Source organism: Diadema antillarum, unplaced genomic scaffold, assembly GCF_040938485.1.
Source record: "Diadema antillarum isolate AM-2024a unplaced genomic scaffold, OU_Dant_1.0 seq00000871_RagTag, whole genome shotgun sequence".
Lineage (NCBI taxonomy): Eukaryota > Metazoa > Echinodermata > Echinoidea > Diadematoida > Diadematidae > Diadema > Diadema antillarum.
This window is the reverse complement of record NW_027271737.1, coordinates 1019798-1034682: the sequence shown is the minus strand read 5'-3', so window position 1 is coordinate 1034682 and position 14885 is coordinate 1019798. Positions and strand designations below refer to the sequence as shown.

At 40.7% G+C, this 14885-nt stretch overlaps 1 protein-coding gene across 1 annotated transcript in view; it reads right to left on the bottom strand.

Annotated features, from left to right (window-relative positions):
- Positions 1 to 11616, bottom strand: part of LOC139740678 (uncharacterized) — a 33737-nt gene extending 22121 nt beyond the window's left edge. Inside the window, exons 1-5 of the mRNA XM_071651249.1 lie at positions 11433 to 11616; positions 10722 to 10963; positions 3014 to 3155; positions 1126 to 1284; positions 315 to 377 (exon numbers count right to left, since the gene is read on the bottom strand). Of these exons, the coding sequence (XP_071507350.1) occupies positions 315 to 377; positions 1126 to 1284; positions 3014 to 3155; positions 10722 to 10963; positions 11433 to 11616 (790 nt within the window). The remainder of the gene's footprint in view (positions 1 to 314; positions 378 to 1125; positions 1285 to 3013; positions 3156 to 10721; positions 10964 to 11432) is intronic.
- Between the last annotated feature and the right edge of the window lie 3269 nt (positions 11617 to 14885).

Sequence of the window (14885 nt, the reverse complement as noted above, 5' to 3'; positions counted from 1 at the left end):
ATCACATATATACTAGTATATATATATATATATATATATATATATATATATATTATATTATATCTTAGAAGAAATTTAAAAACCTGAAGCCCCATCTCAACCAAAACTATACCATCCCTTTAAATAATGTGGGTAACTTGGACACAACCACTTCTGCCAGGGGTCTTGAACCCGGGACTTCCTGACCGAGAGTCCGTTTGATCATCTACTGAGTCACACTGGCTTCTAGAACGAGTACTCTAAAAAAAGTTCGTGTGTTCAATTCGGTATCTTTTCTGAAAATGGATTGTCCACTCATATGCTCAATTAGTTACCGGGGGTTGTTGTCACTTTTGGCGTTGCTGTGGTTGCCTCCTGGGTTAATGTAGTTGTTAGCTCTGAAAAGAGAAGTTACAGCGGTCATAAAAGTAAATATCTATATCTCTATATAAAACTGCTACATGTATATCTATATCTATATCCATATATATTTTTATCGTTCTCTCTCCCCTATATATGTGTGTGTGCGTGGGGATCAACCAATAACCCCGTTACACAGGGGCTGTCTTCTTGTGACAATATTTGCATGTAACTCCCTACTATGAACAGAAACGTGAGCACACACGCACACATACACACACACACACACAATACTACTCATACGATTGGAAGCTCCTGAGCAATTCTCGTAATCACGCTTTGGATGCTGTTGTAGCAAACTGTGTTCTCTGTTTATTGCAAACAACAACAACAAACAAACAGTGGCAACAAACATAACAAAACAACCCTCCCCCCCCCCAAAAGAAAAAAAAAACCTACCAAAAAAAAAAAAAAAAAACCCAAACCGAAACCCGAATAAAGTCTGCTTAATAATTCTGAACAGAACCCCTTTCAGTTACATGGTGGTGTATGTACAACTCGCGTATGAACGATTTGAAAGTTTGTTTCATTGCTGGCGAAAACCGATGTTCCATACTTTCGAGTTTCAAGTACATTCAATGCAGAGCCCACCATGATCAAGGTGACGAATATTAGAATAAAGATCAAGTTAAAAAGTATCCTCCAAATGGGACAAGAATAGCGAAATGATAATGTATTCATCACACGAACTGTTTCTTATGTTGATGGTGTTGTTACCGCTCTTACCAGAAACAGAAGTCGTCCCGCCTGGAGTTGCTGTAGTCTTGACGATGGTCGACTCTTCGGGTGCCGACGTTGAATGCTCTATGACGGTCGTCGTTTCTTCCATACTCGGGGTGGTTACCGTTGTCGTTCGAGTTGACGTCCACAAGGTAGTTGATTTACCTATCAATATGATATCAATATGTAAATTATAGTTATAATAATAATAATAATTGCTAGTCTTTATATAGCGCATTTCACATGTATTTAGTATCTCAATGCGCTTTTTGGACTATTATTACCCTGGCCACTGGAAACAAAGTTTCCAACCAGCACTGACAACAGTGCTCGCCCTCCACTCCATGGGGAGCATTCCAGCCTGTCGCACTCATGGCGCACACATGATGCTGATCAACCAACAAAAGCTTTCTCATCCACACCAGGTACCCATTTATACTCCTGTGTGGAAAGCAGCAATGTGGACATAGCGTCTTGATGAAGGACAAACGTGACGGGCTTCCCATGGGCTCGAGCATGATTCTTACATACCAGGCTCATGTTATTCAGAGACGAGCTCTCTTACCCACACATGAAAAAGGTGCAGTTTGCGCTGACTGAGTGTTGTTGCGTAACATTAAACTTTTGGAGACGTAGACAGAAATGGCGAAAGATGACGTGGTTTATTTGTCGAATGGTATACCTTTGAGTTTTGCCTTCGTGGACATACTATAATATAAGTGCTAACATCACCATGTCAAGTATTTCTCTCCAGGCAATTTCACGGTCGAAAAACGTGAGGATTCTTTTAAAACACAATACAAAACAACAACTAGAGAGGGGCCGTCAAAGGCGGCAGACCCATGCCTTTAAGTACAAAGTCGGGGTAAACATAATGTGCATTCGGTCATCTACCAGAATTCGGCCACTTAATTGCCAGTGTGCTTTATCACCAGCCAGTGAGTTCTACCAAAGATCGTACACTGAAGTGTACGATCTTTGGTTCTACAGTCACATCACACGCAAATCACATCATTACACATACGGATTAACACTCATTCACGTACAGGAAAGTCCTTAAGTCTCCTCCAAAAATCCATCGAAAATCCAAAATTCCACCGTCAAAAGTGCAGAATCGGAACTTTTCCAAGCGCGCGCGAATTAAGTCCAGTTTTAAGAGTACACTTGTATTGTCTACGCGACGGGTCGCCGAAAAAGCGCTAAAAATCGAGAAATACGCCTTTTTTTTTGCGGGATATTTTAATTATAGCAAGCCGAGAGTGTGATGATATCAAAGGTCGTATGAGTGTACGATCTTTGATGGTATCCAAAAAAGCGCAAAAGAAAAACAAAATTTACGTACACCAGTACCCCCTAGGCAATTATCCCTATGATTAGTGTCTACGGGAATTATTCAATGCAAGGGTTGAATGCAAATGTCTACTGCACCAGTATTCGGCCACCAACGAGCGCCGCAACGTCCCCGATGCAATTTTAGTGTAGAGCGCGATGCATTTTCAGCGGCCTTGCACAGGCATTGACATTGAGCGCGCATATCGTGCAGTGTGACTGCGACCGAGCAAATGCTCCTCCAACGAAAAAAACAATCAATGTTAATTTGAAAAATCATCAAAATACGGGCCAGTTTGTGATGACGGAGAACGAACTTTCATAAATCTAGAAGGACATAGTCCCTCAAATAGGCCTAAACGTAAATTTCGGAATTCTGGTAATCATGTAGAAATGCACACCTACCGTTCGCTTCGCCGTTTGTCAATCAAATTTTGTGCAGCTATTGGAGATGCTAAATTGAACCATATCAGAGAGTTTTCATGGAATTAGAAAGCCGAAAACTTACAAGAACTTGTCCACATAAGAGTGTTGTTTTTGAATAAATCGCTTAAAGTGCACCTACCCTGACAGCCGTAGACCTTGATTTCATTTCCCAGATTAAGTGCATCTCCAAAGGTTGCTTCGATAGCTCGCACAGGCCCCAATTCGGATGGAAGCCAGAGGTTCGTTGGAGCAGAGTCACTCAAAGAAAACGTCACTTCGCCCTATGAAGAATACAAAGAAATTAATCAATGCATTAGCACCACTTTCCAATTTGATGTCTGGACCAAACAATGTTCAGAAAATGCAAATGCAAATCTGGAAAATCAAATATGTTTGAAATACGACTGCAATAAAGGGGTGACATAATAATGTTTTTCCAAGAAAGATAACAAGTTTTAGTACGATGAATCAGAGAAGATGATCAGTAGAGATTTGACAGCTAGGACTGGTACACTGAAGATAGAGGATATTGTTATAGTCTGGGTGCCAAAGCCACTTTTTGGGCCTAACCTTGTTTTACCGTCCACCCAATGTTTTTTGATGGTTCTACCCTATTTCGGGGGTGCTGAATCCGAATCTGGATGATGCAACTCTTGCGTCCTTGAGGGTTTTGAGATATTCAAGATGGCCGCCAATATGGCCGCCCAAACCGGAAATTCCCATGCATTTCCTTCTGGATGATGAGAAGTTGAAAACAATCGGTGGTTTTACCCTATTTCGAGGGTGCCAAATCCGAATCTGGATGATGCAACTGTTGCATTCTTGAAGATTTTGAGATATTCAAGATGGCCGCCAAAATGCCTGCCAAAACCGGAAATTCCTATATATTTCCTTCTAAATGGTGAGAAATTGAAAACAATTAATGGTTTTACCCTAGCTCGATGGTGCTGAATCCGAATCTGGATGATGGAACCCCGTGCATCCTTGGAGGTATTGAGATATTCAAGATGGCCGCCAAAATGGCAGCCTAAATTGCCGCCAATTAAAACCGGAAACTCCTATGAATTAGCTTTTAAATGATGAGAAATAGAAAACAATAGATGGTTTTACCCTATTTCGAGGATGCTTAATCCGAATCTGGATGATTCACATTGAGATATTCAAGATGGCTGCCAAAATGGCCGCCGAAACGGAAATTCTTATGTATATATTTCCTTCTTATAAATGGTGAGAAATTTATAACAATTGATGGTTTTACCCTATCTTATTTTTGACTGAAAGATTTCATGTTTTCGTCAATGGCACAGTTTGAACTTGCTGTATAATACAGTGAAACCAGCTCTACCGGATATCTTTGAGTTGGTACGATACAAAGTGTGCCAGCAGTTCATCTAAATCATATTGTGATAGTGATGTAGAGAAGTTTACCTAAATTACCCAACATTACCTGTCTTAATCCATGAGCAGTTCAAATCTCTTCATCCATGAACACTCGATCAAATTGGTTAATTGGTTTATATTGGTGGTCTTGATGACATTGTTGGAGACACGAGTTGGACATTTTTATTGTTATTTATATTTTATAGTTTTTTTCATAGTATACTTTTTCGGCAATATGATGTAACATTATATATATATATATATATATATATATATATATATATATATTACAAACACACAAGAGGGGATGGACAAATCACAGGTAACGCGCTGTTAAAAAAAAAAAACTGAATAAAAAACCAAACGACAACATGTAAGGTAAAAGTTGATAATCCAGGACTTACGAATATCATAATCGCGCAGAGTGCTTTTGAAATTACCCTTATTGATATCTGCTATAGTGGTCATGGATGCAACCATTTCCAATGACGTAATCAGAATAAGAGACAAGTTTTATAAAAATACGAGGCGAGACTCGTCAGAATACAAGACAAGTTTCAACACCAAATACCAGCATGCTACAATTTAATTTTACTCTATTGGTAGCCGAAAAGGATTAACTTCACATCTGTTAAGCCATATTGACGACCACAAGCATTATTAACAATTATGCATAAAGGAATTTTCAGTCATATCTTTGTGTTTGTACGTTTCAGTATGATGTCAATATCACTTTTTTTTTCAGTACGTGTTAAAGTTCCGTTTGAGACATATCGGAATATCTCAGTATATTACAATATCATTGTGACAGTCATTTTGGATGCCAAAAACTTTCGGCCGATTTGACAAATCCGCTCAACTGAGTTGAGTGTTAGAATACGAATTATTGCTTTTCACCCTGGGTTTAATCCTCCGCTTCGCGTTAGAGCACAATACTTCACCATTTAAGTATAAGAAAATGTTAAGGAGTTTCCGCTTATACAGGACATTTATAGATGTCTCAAACCTTTCAAAGACATTCAGCACCCTCGAAATAGGATAAAACCATCAATGTATTTTAAAATTTTCACCATTACGAAAAAATATATTAACATTGGCAACTTATTATGCCACTTATTTTGGCTGTCATCTTGGACGTCTAAAAACCCTAAAGAATGGACCAATTTAAACAACCAAGTTTCGAGGGTCATGGTGCTGAGTAGGGTCTAAAATTTTCCAATTTTTGACAGTTATTTTGGTGGTCATCTTGGACATCTCAAAACCCTAAAAAAAGAACACGAATGTTGCATCAACCAGGTTCGGATTCAGCACCCTCAAAATAGAGTAAAACCGCCAATTGTTTTTAATTTTACACCATTTAGAAGGTGATATATAGGGCTTACATGGAAATTTTCGTTTTTGACGGCCATTTGGGGGCCATTCTGGCGGCCACCTTTACTATCTCGAAACCCTCAAGGAAGCAAGAGCTGTATCCTGGAGCATCAAATTCAGCAAACTCAAAATAGGGTGAAACCACCAACTGTTTTATATTTTACACCAGTTAGAAGGAAATAGGGGGTCTACCTATGAATTTCCGTTTTTGGCGGTCATTTTTGGCGACCATCTTTACCATCTCTAAACCGTTAAGAATGCAAAAGTTGTATCCTGCAACTTCGGATTCAGCACACTCAAAATAAGATAAAAACCACCAATTGCTATCAAATTGTCACCATTTACAAGGAAATACATGGGAACTTCCGTTTTGGGCGACCATTTTAACGGCCATCTTGAATATCTCAAAATCTTCAACAATGCAGGAGTTGCATCATCCAGATTCGGATTCAGCACCCTCGAATTAGGGTTGAACCGTCAATTGTTTTCAATTTCTCACCATTTAGAAGGAAATACATGGGAATTTCTGGTTTTAATTGGCGGCCATTTTGGCGGCCATCTTGAATATCTCAAAAACTTCATGGATGCAAGAGTTGCGTCATCCAGATTCGGATACAGCACCCTCGATATAGGGTAGAATAATCAATTATTTTTCAATTTCACACCATTTATAGAAGGAAATACGTGGGAATTTTCGGGTTTTGGCGGCCATATTGGGGGCCATCTTGAATATCTCAAAATCCTCAAGGATGCAAGAGTTGCATCATCCAGATTCGGATTCAGCACCCTCGAAATAGGGTAAAACCATGAATAGTTTTCAATTTCTTACCATTTAGTAGGAAATACATGGGAATTGTCGGTTTTGATTGGGGGCCATTTTGGCGGCCATCTTGAATATCTCAAAAACTTCATGGATGCAAGAGTTGCATCATCCAGATTCGGAATCAGCACCCTCGAAATAGGGTAGACCCATCAATTGTTTCCAATAATTTCCCACCATTTAGAAGGAAATACATGGGATATAACGAATTTCAGGTTTTAATTGGCAGCCATTTTGGCGGCCATCTTGAATATCTCAAAAACTTCATGGATGCAAGAGTTGCATCATCCAGATTCGGATTCAGCACCCTCGAAATAGGGTAGAACCATCAATTGTTTCCAATTTCTCACCATTTGGAAGGAAATACATGGGAATTTCCGGTTCTAAGTGGCGGCCATTTTGGCGGCCATCTTGAATATCTCAAAAACTTCATGGATGCAGGAGTTGCATCATCCACGTTCGGATTCAGCACCCTCGAAATAGGGTAGAATCATCAATTATTTTCAATTTCACACCATTTAGAAGGAAATATGTGGGAATTTTCGGTTTGGGCGGCCATTTTGGGGGCCATCTTGAATATCTCAAAATCCTCAAGGATGCAAGAGTTGCATCATCCAGATTCGGATTTAGCACCCTCGAAATAGGGTGAAACCGTCAATTGTTTTCAATTTCTCACCATCTAGAAGGAAATACATGGGAATTTCCGGTTTGGGCGGCCATATTGGCGGCCATCTTGAATATCTCAAAACCCTCAAGGATGCAAGAGTTGCATCATCCAGATTCGGATTCAACACCCCCAAAATAGGTTGAAACCATCAAAAAACATTGGGTGGACGGTAAAACAAGGTTCAGCCTCTGGCACCCAGACTATTAAGCCTTTCTCTATCATTCATGGTCGTTGGATATCGTATACAGTGCTTTAGGGTTGTACGTGCCAGCGGCGTAAATCCGTACTGAGGAGTGGGGGGATGATCGGCGATAGTCACCATCACCACGGTTACAAGCCCAGAACTGGACCGGCGCAGCCTTGGGAGGGATGGGGTGGAGAAGCCTGGAGGTGCTCCCCCCCCCCCCCCCTCAACACACACACACAGACACACACACAGACAGACACACAGACAGACACACACACACGAACACACACACACACACAGACACACAGTGGCGTACCGTGGGTCAAGACATTGGGGGGGGGGGGGCACCTCGTGGAAAAGTAATTTTGAGGGTGTGTATGCTTATGCGTGCTTGCGTGTGTATGTGTGTGTGCGCGTGTGTGCTGCGCTGTCAGTCTGCAAACTTGATGGGGACTACAATACATAACGATATGCCATACATTCCACAGCGCAGTCATTGAGCAACATTGTAAGTTTTTTCAGAATGACGGTGTGAAACAATAAATTACTTGGAGCAACATCAGGAGAATTGCATAAAAATTAAATGCGAGCGAGCGTTGTAAATTTTGACATTTTACAGTACAAAAACTGCCGTTTGTAGCGATATTTTTTCGCTTTCAAAATTAAGGGGGTTGCGCACCGGGCTCAACTGCTGGCAATTACCGGCACGACATCAGGAGATTGGCATAACGATTAAATGCGAGCGAGCGAAGCGAGCGAGCTTGAAAATTTTGACATTTTACAGTCCAAATACTGCCGTTTGTAACTATATTTTTTTCGCTTTGGATATTAAGGAGGGGAGGGGGCGCACCGGGCGCAACTGCTGGCAATTACTGGCAACAACATCAGGAGAATTGCATAACGATTAAATGCGAGCGAGAGGAGCGAGCGAGCTTGAAATTTTGACATTTTACAGTCCCAAAACTGCAGTTTGTAGCTATATTTTTTGCTTTGGAAATAAAGGGGGGCGCAACGAGCGTAACTGCTGCCAGTTACTGGCAGCAACATAAGGAGAATAGCATAACGATTAAATGCGAGCGAGCGAATCGAACGAGCTGGAAAATTTTGACATTCTAAAACCACAAAACTGCAGTTTGTAGCTATATTTATTCGCTTTGGAAATTAAGTGGGGGGGGGGGGCGCATCGGGCCCAACTGCTGACGATTACTGGCGGCAATATCGGGAGAATAGCACAGCAATTAAATGCCAGCGAGCGAAGCGAGCGAGCTTGAAAATTTTGACATTTTACAGTCCCAAAACTGCCGTTTGTAGCTATATATTTTATCGCTTTGGATATTAAGGGGGGGGGGGGCGCACCCGGCGCAACTGCTGACAATTACTGGCATCAACATCAGGAGAATAGCCTAACGATTAAATGCGAGCGAGCGAAGCGAGCGAGCTTGAAAATTTTGACATTTTACAGTCGCAAAACTACCGTTTGTAGCTTTATTTTTTCGCTTTGGAAATTAAGGGGGGGGGGGGGCGACAGGCGCAACTGCTGCCAGTTACTGGCAGCAACATCAGGAGAATGGCATAACGATTAATGCGAGCGAGCAAAGCGAGCGAGCTTCAAATTTTTGACATTTTAAAGTCCAAAAACTACCGTTTGATAGCTAATGGTAGGCCTACATTTTCGCTTTGGAAATTAAGGGAGCGCACTGGGTGCAACTGTGGGCAATTACTGGCAGCAACAATTGGGTAAATAGCATTGCGATTAAATGCGAGCGAGCGAAGCGAGCGAGCTTGAAAATTTTGACATTTTACAGTACAAAAACTGCCGTTTGTAGCTACATTTTTTTCGTCTTTGAAATTAAGGGGGGGGGGCGCAACGGGGCGAAACTGCTGTCAGTTACTGGTAGCAATATCAGAATCAGGCATAACGATTAAATGCGAGCGAGCGAAGCGAGCGAGCTTGGAAATTTTGACATTTTACAGTCCAAAAACTGCCGTTTGTAGCTATTTTTTCGCTTTGGAAATTAAGGGGGGGGGGCTGGCGCAACATCAGGATTTTTTTTTTTTGGGGGGGGGGTCCCTCTGTTAATTGAAGGTATCTAGATATCTCCACCCACGGAACTTTTGCATTTTTTTTAAACTGAAGTAACAGAAATGGTGCACACTTTAGATGAAACATTTTAAAATATGTTAATCTAAAGTGTATTAAGTAGAAAGGACTGAACGAGGAGGGTATAGGAGGCATGGGGTAGGCCTAACCCCCTCTTAAACGAGGGGGATGTTGTATTATTTTGCAGAATTGAAATTCAGCCATCTGTGGATGAAATATTTAGACAGTTTTCTATCAAAAAAGTAAGAATATTTCCACATCTCGGGAGGAGCAATAGATATGTTTGTCCCCAATACTTTTATGGGATACCACCCCCCCCCCCCCTCCATCGACGCCTCTGCATATAATGAGGGAGCTTTTGTAAGTGAAAGGTCTGCTGCACGCTCTTTGATAAAATATTAGGAAATACGTCAATCTCAAAAGTGTTCAAAGTCTATCGAAAGGGATCCAGTAGCGGAGCTTTTGCATGCTTATGATTGCAATTCAACGATCTGGTGCATAGTTCTGGCGGTATTTGGACAATTTTCTACAAAGAAAGTTCGAGATTTGTCCTCATCTCGGGAATTGCTTGGGGGACAAATGATTTGTCTGCCCCAACACTTCCGCAGGGGTGGGGCAAATGCCTCTTTGCCCCCCCCCCCCCAAGATAGATTCGACGCCCCTGATCATCCCTGGGTATGCCCATAGATGTATCAGAGTCATCATCGTTTCAGGAATGATTCAGGAAAATGGAGGGGGTTCAATTATGGCGGTATGGTTTTTGTTATTGTTTGTTTGTTTTCGTACATAATTTGCAGATGATCCCGAGTTGCTCGCGTCATAGCATGTTTACATGTAAGCCTGTCATATGCTATTTGACGTTGTCAACGTCTGGACCATACCTTATGTCGATATTACTTTCTTCGCGAGCGAGCGAAGCGAGCGAGCGCTTGAGAAAATTAAGTATACATTATCCTATCAGATGGAATACTGTTCAGCTCTGTTACCTCTCTGAAGGCGGGCGTACGAACGTCATGCAATAAAAATATGTCAAAATTGATAAAAGCACATTTCTGCTTCCTCCATTTTTTCCTCAGATTTCAGGGGAGGATGATTGTACAGGCCATCCCCCCCTCCTCCATTTCAGGGGGGGATATATCCCCCCCATCCCCCCCGGGATTTACGCCCATGGTACGTGCAAACCAACACTCAAAGCACATAAAGGGTTAATAGAAGATACAGGCGAAATACCGCCCGTTTTCCTTTTATAACGTATTAAAACAAGAAGTGGTAAAGTATGTTCTGTGTAGAACAAGGGAATACTTGTCTATTTAGGATTTACCTGACTCTCTGACTCTCCCGGTCCTGAACCGGAGAAGTCACCAGATCCTGATTCTGTGCTCTGTGCAGGAACAATAATCCATTCATCTCCTTCGGCGCGCTTGATCCTGAATACTACTGTAGTCATTGTAGGGAAGCTGTTAGCAGGTAGTTTGATTCCAGTGATAGTAGTAGGCTGACTGAAGCTGGCTTCGTATGTCAAGGCAGTGACTTCTTGCAATGGCTCTTGTGGCTCGTAGCATTCTGAAAAGAATGGTCAATCGTTCGTCTCAGTTATTGGGTAAAACATTTTGGCCATACCATAGCGTTCCACTACCGTTGATGTTTATACTAATGGGACATGAATCATATTAGAATGGAATGGAAATAACCTGGTGCTGTTGTCGGTTGTTCAGTAGCTGAAGTGGTATATGTGATGGTCGACTGAGTAGTAGTTGTCTCCACCACTACCACCTTAGTTGTTGGAGGAGATGTTGTTTTGGGGATATATAACAATGTATTGTATTGTAGCGATGACAATCGTTTAAGTATCAAAGTGCCACCAGTAGTCAATGTAAAACATTATTCTCTGCTAAATCCCATGCTTTAAATTCGGATAGAAGGGAAATGTAACTTACGGGATTAATTTGTAAAGAAAGCTCATTTGCCAAAGAGAGAGAGAGAGAGAGAGAGAGGAGGGAGAAACCCCCCCCCCCCAAGAACAAGGCTTTACCCATTGCTGTAGTCTGAGCAGGAGTAGTAGTAGTAGAAAGAGTTGTGGTCTCCTCCGTCCTAGTAGTACCCATCGGAGTTGTTGTGGTAACAGCTGTGGTGGTAGCTTCAGTGACTGTTGTGGGTTTCGACGTGGTGGTAGGTACAGTTGTAGTTACAACGGTTGTAACTACTGTTGTTTCCATGCCCGTTGCTGATTAATGAAACAAAAATGAATCGTAGTGTAGTGTAGTGTGAAATTGTTGCTGATAAGTTGAGTGCACTGTTATAAAGTACCAGAATAATCAGCAAGAAATATATGGACATAAACCTACCAAAGCAATAACATGCCAATTATCTTTTTTTTTTCTTTGTGATTACTTAAAATTCTGAAGTTGATGTGTTGTTGGAATATCAGCAGTTACCGGTTATATATGAATGGATCATTACACGATCAAAAGAGATGGATGAGGACTGATTAATTAGAAAAAAGAATTAAAGTGCAGGAGTAATGGGTGAAAAATGTATAGACATAAATTTACCAAATCAATAACCTGCCAATCATCTTTTTGTGATCACACAAAATTCCAAAGTTGATATGCTGTTGCAATATCAGCAGGTAGTGGTTAAATTTAGTGGGAGAAATGTATAGATCATATACAAGAACAAAAGAGATGAATGAGGACTTCTTCAGCGCATAAAGAAATGAAATTACCTGTTTCAATACATCCTCTGAATGTCACCGTCAGTTCCGAATCTGCCACGTTGTAGTCGTCAGGAAGAGTGATTTCGAAATAAACTTCATTCAAACCAGTCAAGTTTCGAAGCTCGTACATTCCTGGAGTCTGATCGTCTCCGGGTTGAGCTGTAAATTCGCCTTCAACAGGTCCATCGCTGGACGAGAGGACACCAATTGTAACGCTATCGGGAGGTGAACCATTGGTTGTGCTTATGCTGACAGCTGATATCTTAATCGTCAGGTCTGAGGTGTCATCGACTGATTTGACAGTGACCTTCACTGTCCTCTCTGAAGTAGGTTCGCTCCAAAGGTTGGTTTTATTGTTGTCAAGTAAAACTTCCAATTTAGTATCAAGATCCACGCCATCCAGTGGTTTTCTGCAAGCAGCTGGTAAATAAAAGAAATGTCTTGGATGTAGATGGGCGTGACGACGAATTTGTAGGGTACAATATTGTTAAGTGAACAGTAACACGTTAAAGTCATTGAGAGAGATATTAACATATGCATTTTAGTCATTCGTTTAGTTAAGCAAACTGGGTTGCTGGATACCATAAAGCAGAATGTAGATGAAGGAAGCGGTTATGCTAACATGAAAGAGTTGAGTGACCGCCTTCTAGTTTTACATGACATAATTCAGGTTTTAAGTCTTCGAACACGAGTTCTGCAAAAATGGAAGTGATAAGTTACCTGGCGTTGTAGATTCCTGTCCTACTGTTGTGGTCGATGTAACAGTTGTCTGAGTTGTAGTTGTTGCTTCAGGAGTTGCAGTAGTTTCCTCTACCACAGCTGTTGTTTGCTCGGTTCCTGGAGCAGTAGTAGTTGTCGCTCGCGTTCGCGACCTTGTTGTGACTTCTGTAAAAAAAAAAAAAAAAAAAAAACACGATACGCATGTATCTATCACTAAGTGATTATGAGAGTTGAGAGAAAGTTGTTTTTTTTTATTTAAGAGAAGAGTTAGAGCGAAGAAGAGTCGAAACCAGTTTGATACTAAAGCAATAATTTTTTCGTGATAACTCATTTTTGTGTGTGTAATTGTTAATTCAAAAATTGCAATTATAATAATGGAGACTTAGACCTACCTGACTGACCCAGAGTTGTCGTTTCTGTAAATGTTGAGATAAAAAAACAATAACATGAGAACATTGTCGTTATGGATCAATTATATTCGTATTAGACAGAGCTGAAATATCAAATAATCTATGGTCTTGAAAGACAAATTACGTATATAGCGCTTTCCATGACTTAGATGATGATTTATTGTTTTACATATCTTGATGTTCGGAAATTCCAGATGTAATTGAAAAACAGTCTCTTTTGATGATGATAAAAAAAATAAGGTTTTCTCATTAATACACTGGCATGACTAGGAATGGGATAGGGTGGTTAGGGTGACTTTACACGATGAATTTCTAAAGAAAGCCCATTGAACCAAAGAGAAAAAATAAACAACAAGGCTTTACCCATTGTTGTGGTCTTAGCAGGGGTAGCAGTAGTAACACTTGTGGTCTCCTCCGTTTTAGTAGTACCCATTGGAGTTGTTGTGGTAACAGCTGTGGTTGTAGCTTCAGTGACTGTTGTGGGTTTCGACGTGGTGGTAGGTACAGTTGTAGTTACAACGGTTGTAACTACTGTTGTTTCCATGCCCGTTGCTGATTAATGAAACAAAAATGAATCGTAGTGTAGTGTAGTGTGAAATTGTTGCTGATAAGTTGGGTGCACTGTTATAAAGTACCAGAATAATCAGCAAGAAATATATGGACATAAACCTACCAAAGCAATAACATGCCAATTATCTTTTTTTTTCTTTGTGATTACTTAAAATTCTGAAGTTGATGTGTTGTTGGAATATCAGCAGTTACCGGTTATATATGAATGGATCATTACACGATCAAAAGAGATGGATGAGGACTGATTAATTAGAAAAAAGAATTACAGTGCAGGAGTAATGGGTGAAAAATGTATAGACATAAATTTACCAAATCAATAACCTGCCAATCATCTTTTTGTGATCACACAAAATTCCAAAGTTGATATGCTGTTGCAATATCAGCAGGTAGTGGTTAAATTTAGTGGGAGAAATGTATAGATCATATACAAGAACAAAAGAGATGAATGAGGACTTCTTCAGCGCATAAAGAAATGAAATTACCTGTTTCAATACATCCTTTGAATGTCACCGTCAATTCCGAATCTGCCACGTTGTAGTCGTCAGGAAGAGTGATTTCGAAATAAACTTCATTCAAACCAGTCAAGTTTCGAAGCTCGTACATTCCTGGAGTCTGATCGTCTCCGGGTTGAGCTGTAAATTCGCCTTCAACAGGTCCATCGCTGGACGAGAGGACACCAATTGTAACGCTATCGGGAGGTGAACCATTGGTTGTGCTTATGCTGACAGCTGATATCTTAATCGTCAGGTCTGAGGTGTCATCGACTGATTTGACAGTGACCTTCACTGTCCTCTCTGAAGTAGGTTCGCTCCAAAGGTTGGTTTTATTGTTGTCAAGTAAAACTTCCAATTTAGTATCAAGATCCACGCCATCCAGTGGTTTTCTGCAAGCAGCTGGTAAATAAAAGAAATGTCTTGGATGTAGATGGGCGTGACGACGAATTTGTAGGGTACAATATTGTTAAGTGAACAGTAACACGTTAAAGTCATTGAGAGAGATATTAACATATGCATTTTAGTCATTCGTTTAGTTAAGCAAACTGGGTTGCTGGATACCATAAAGCAGAATG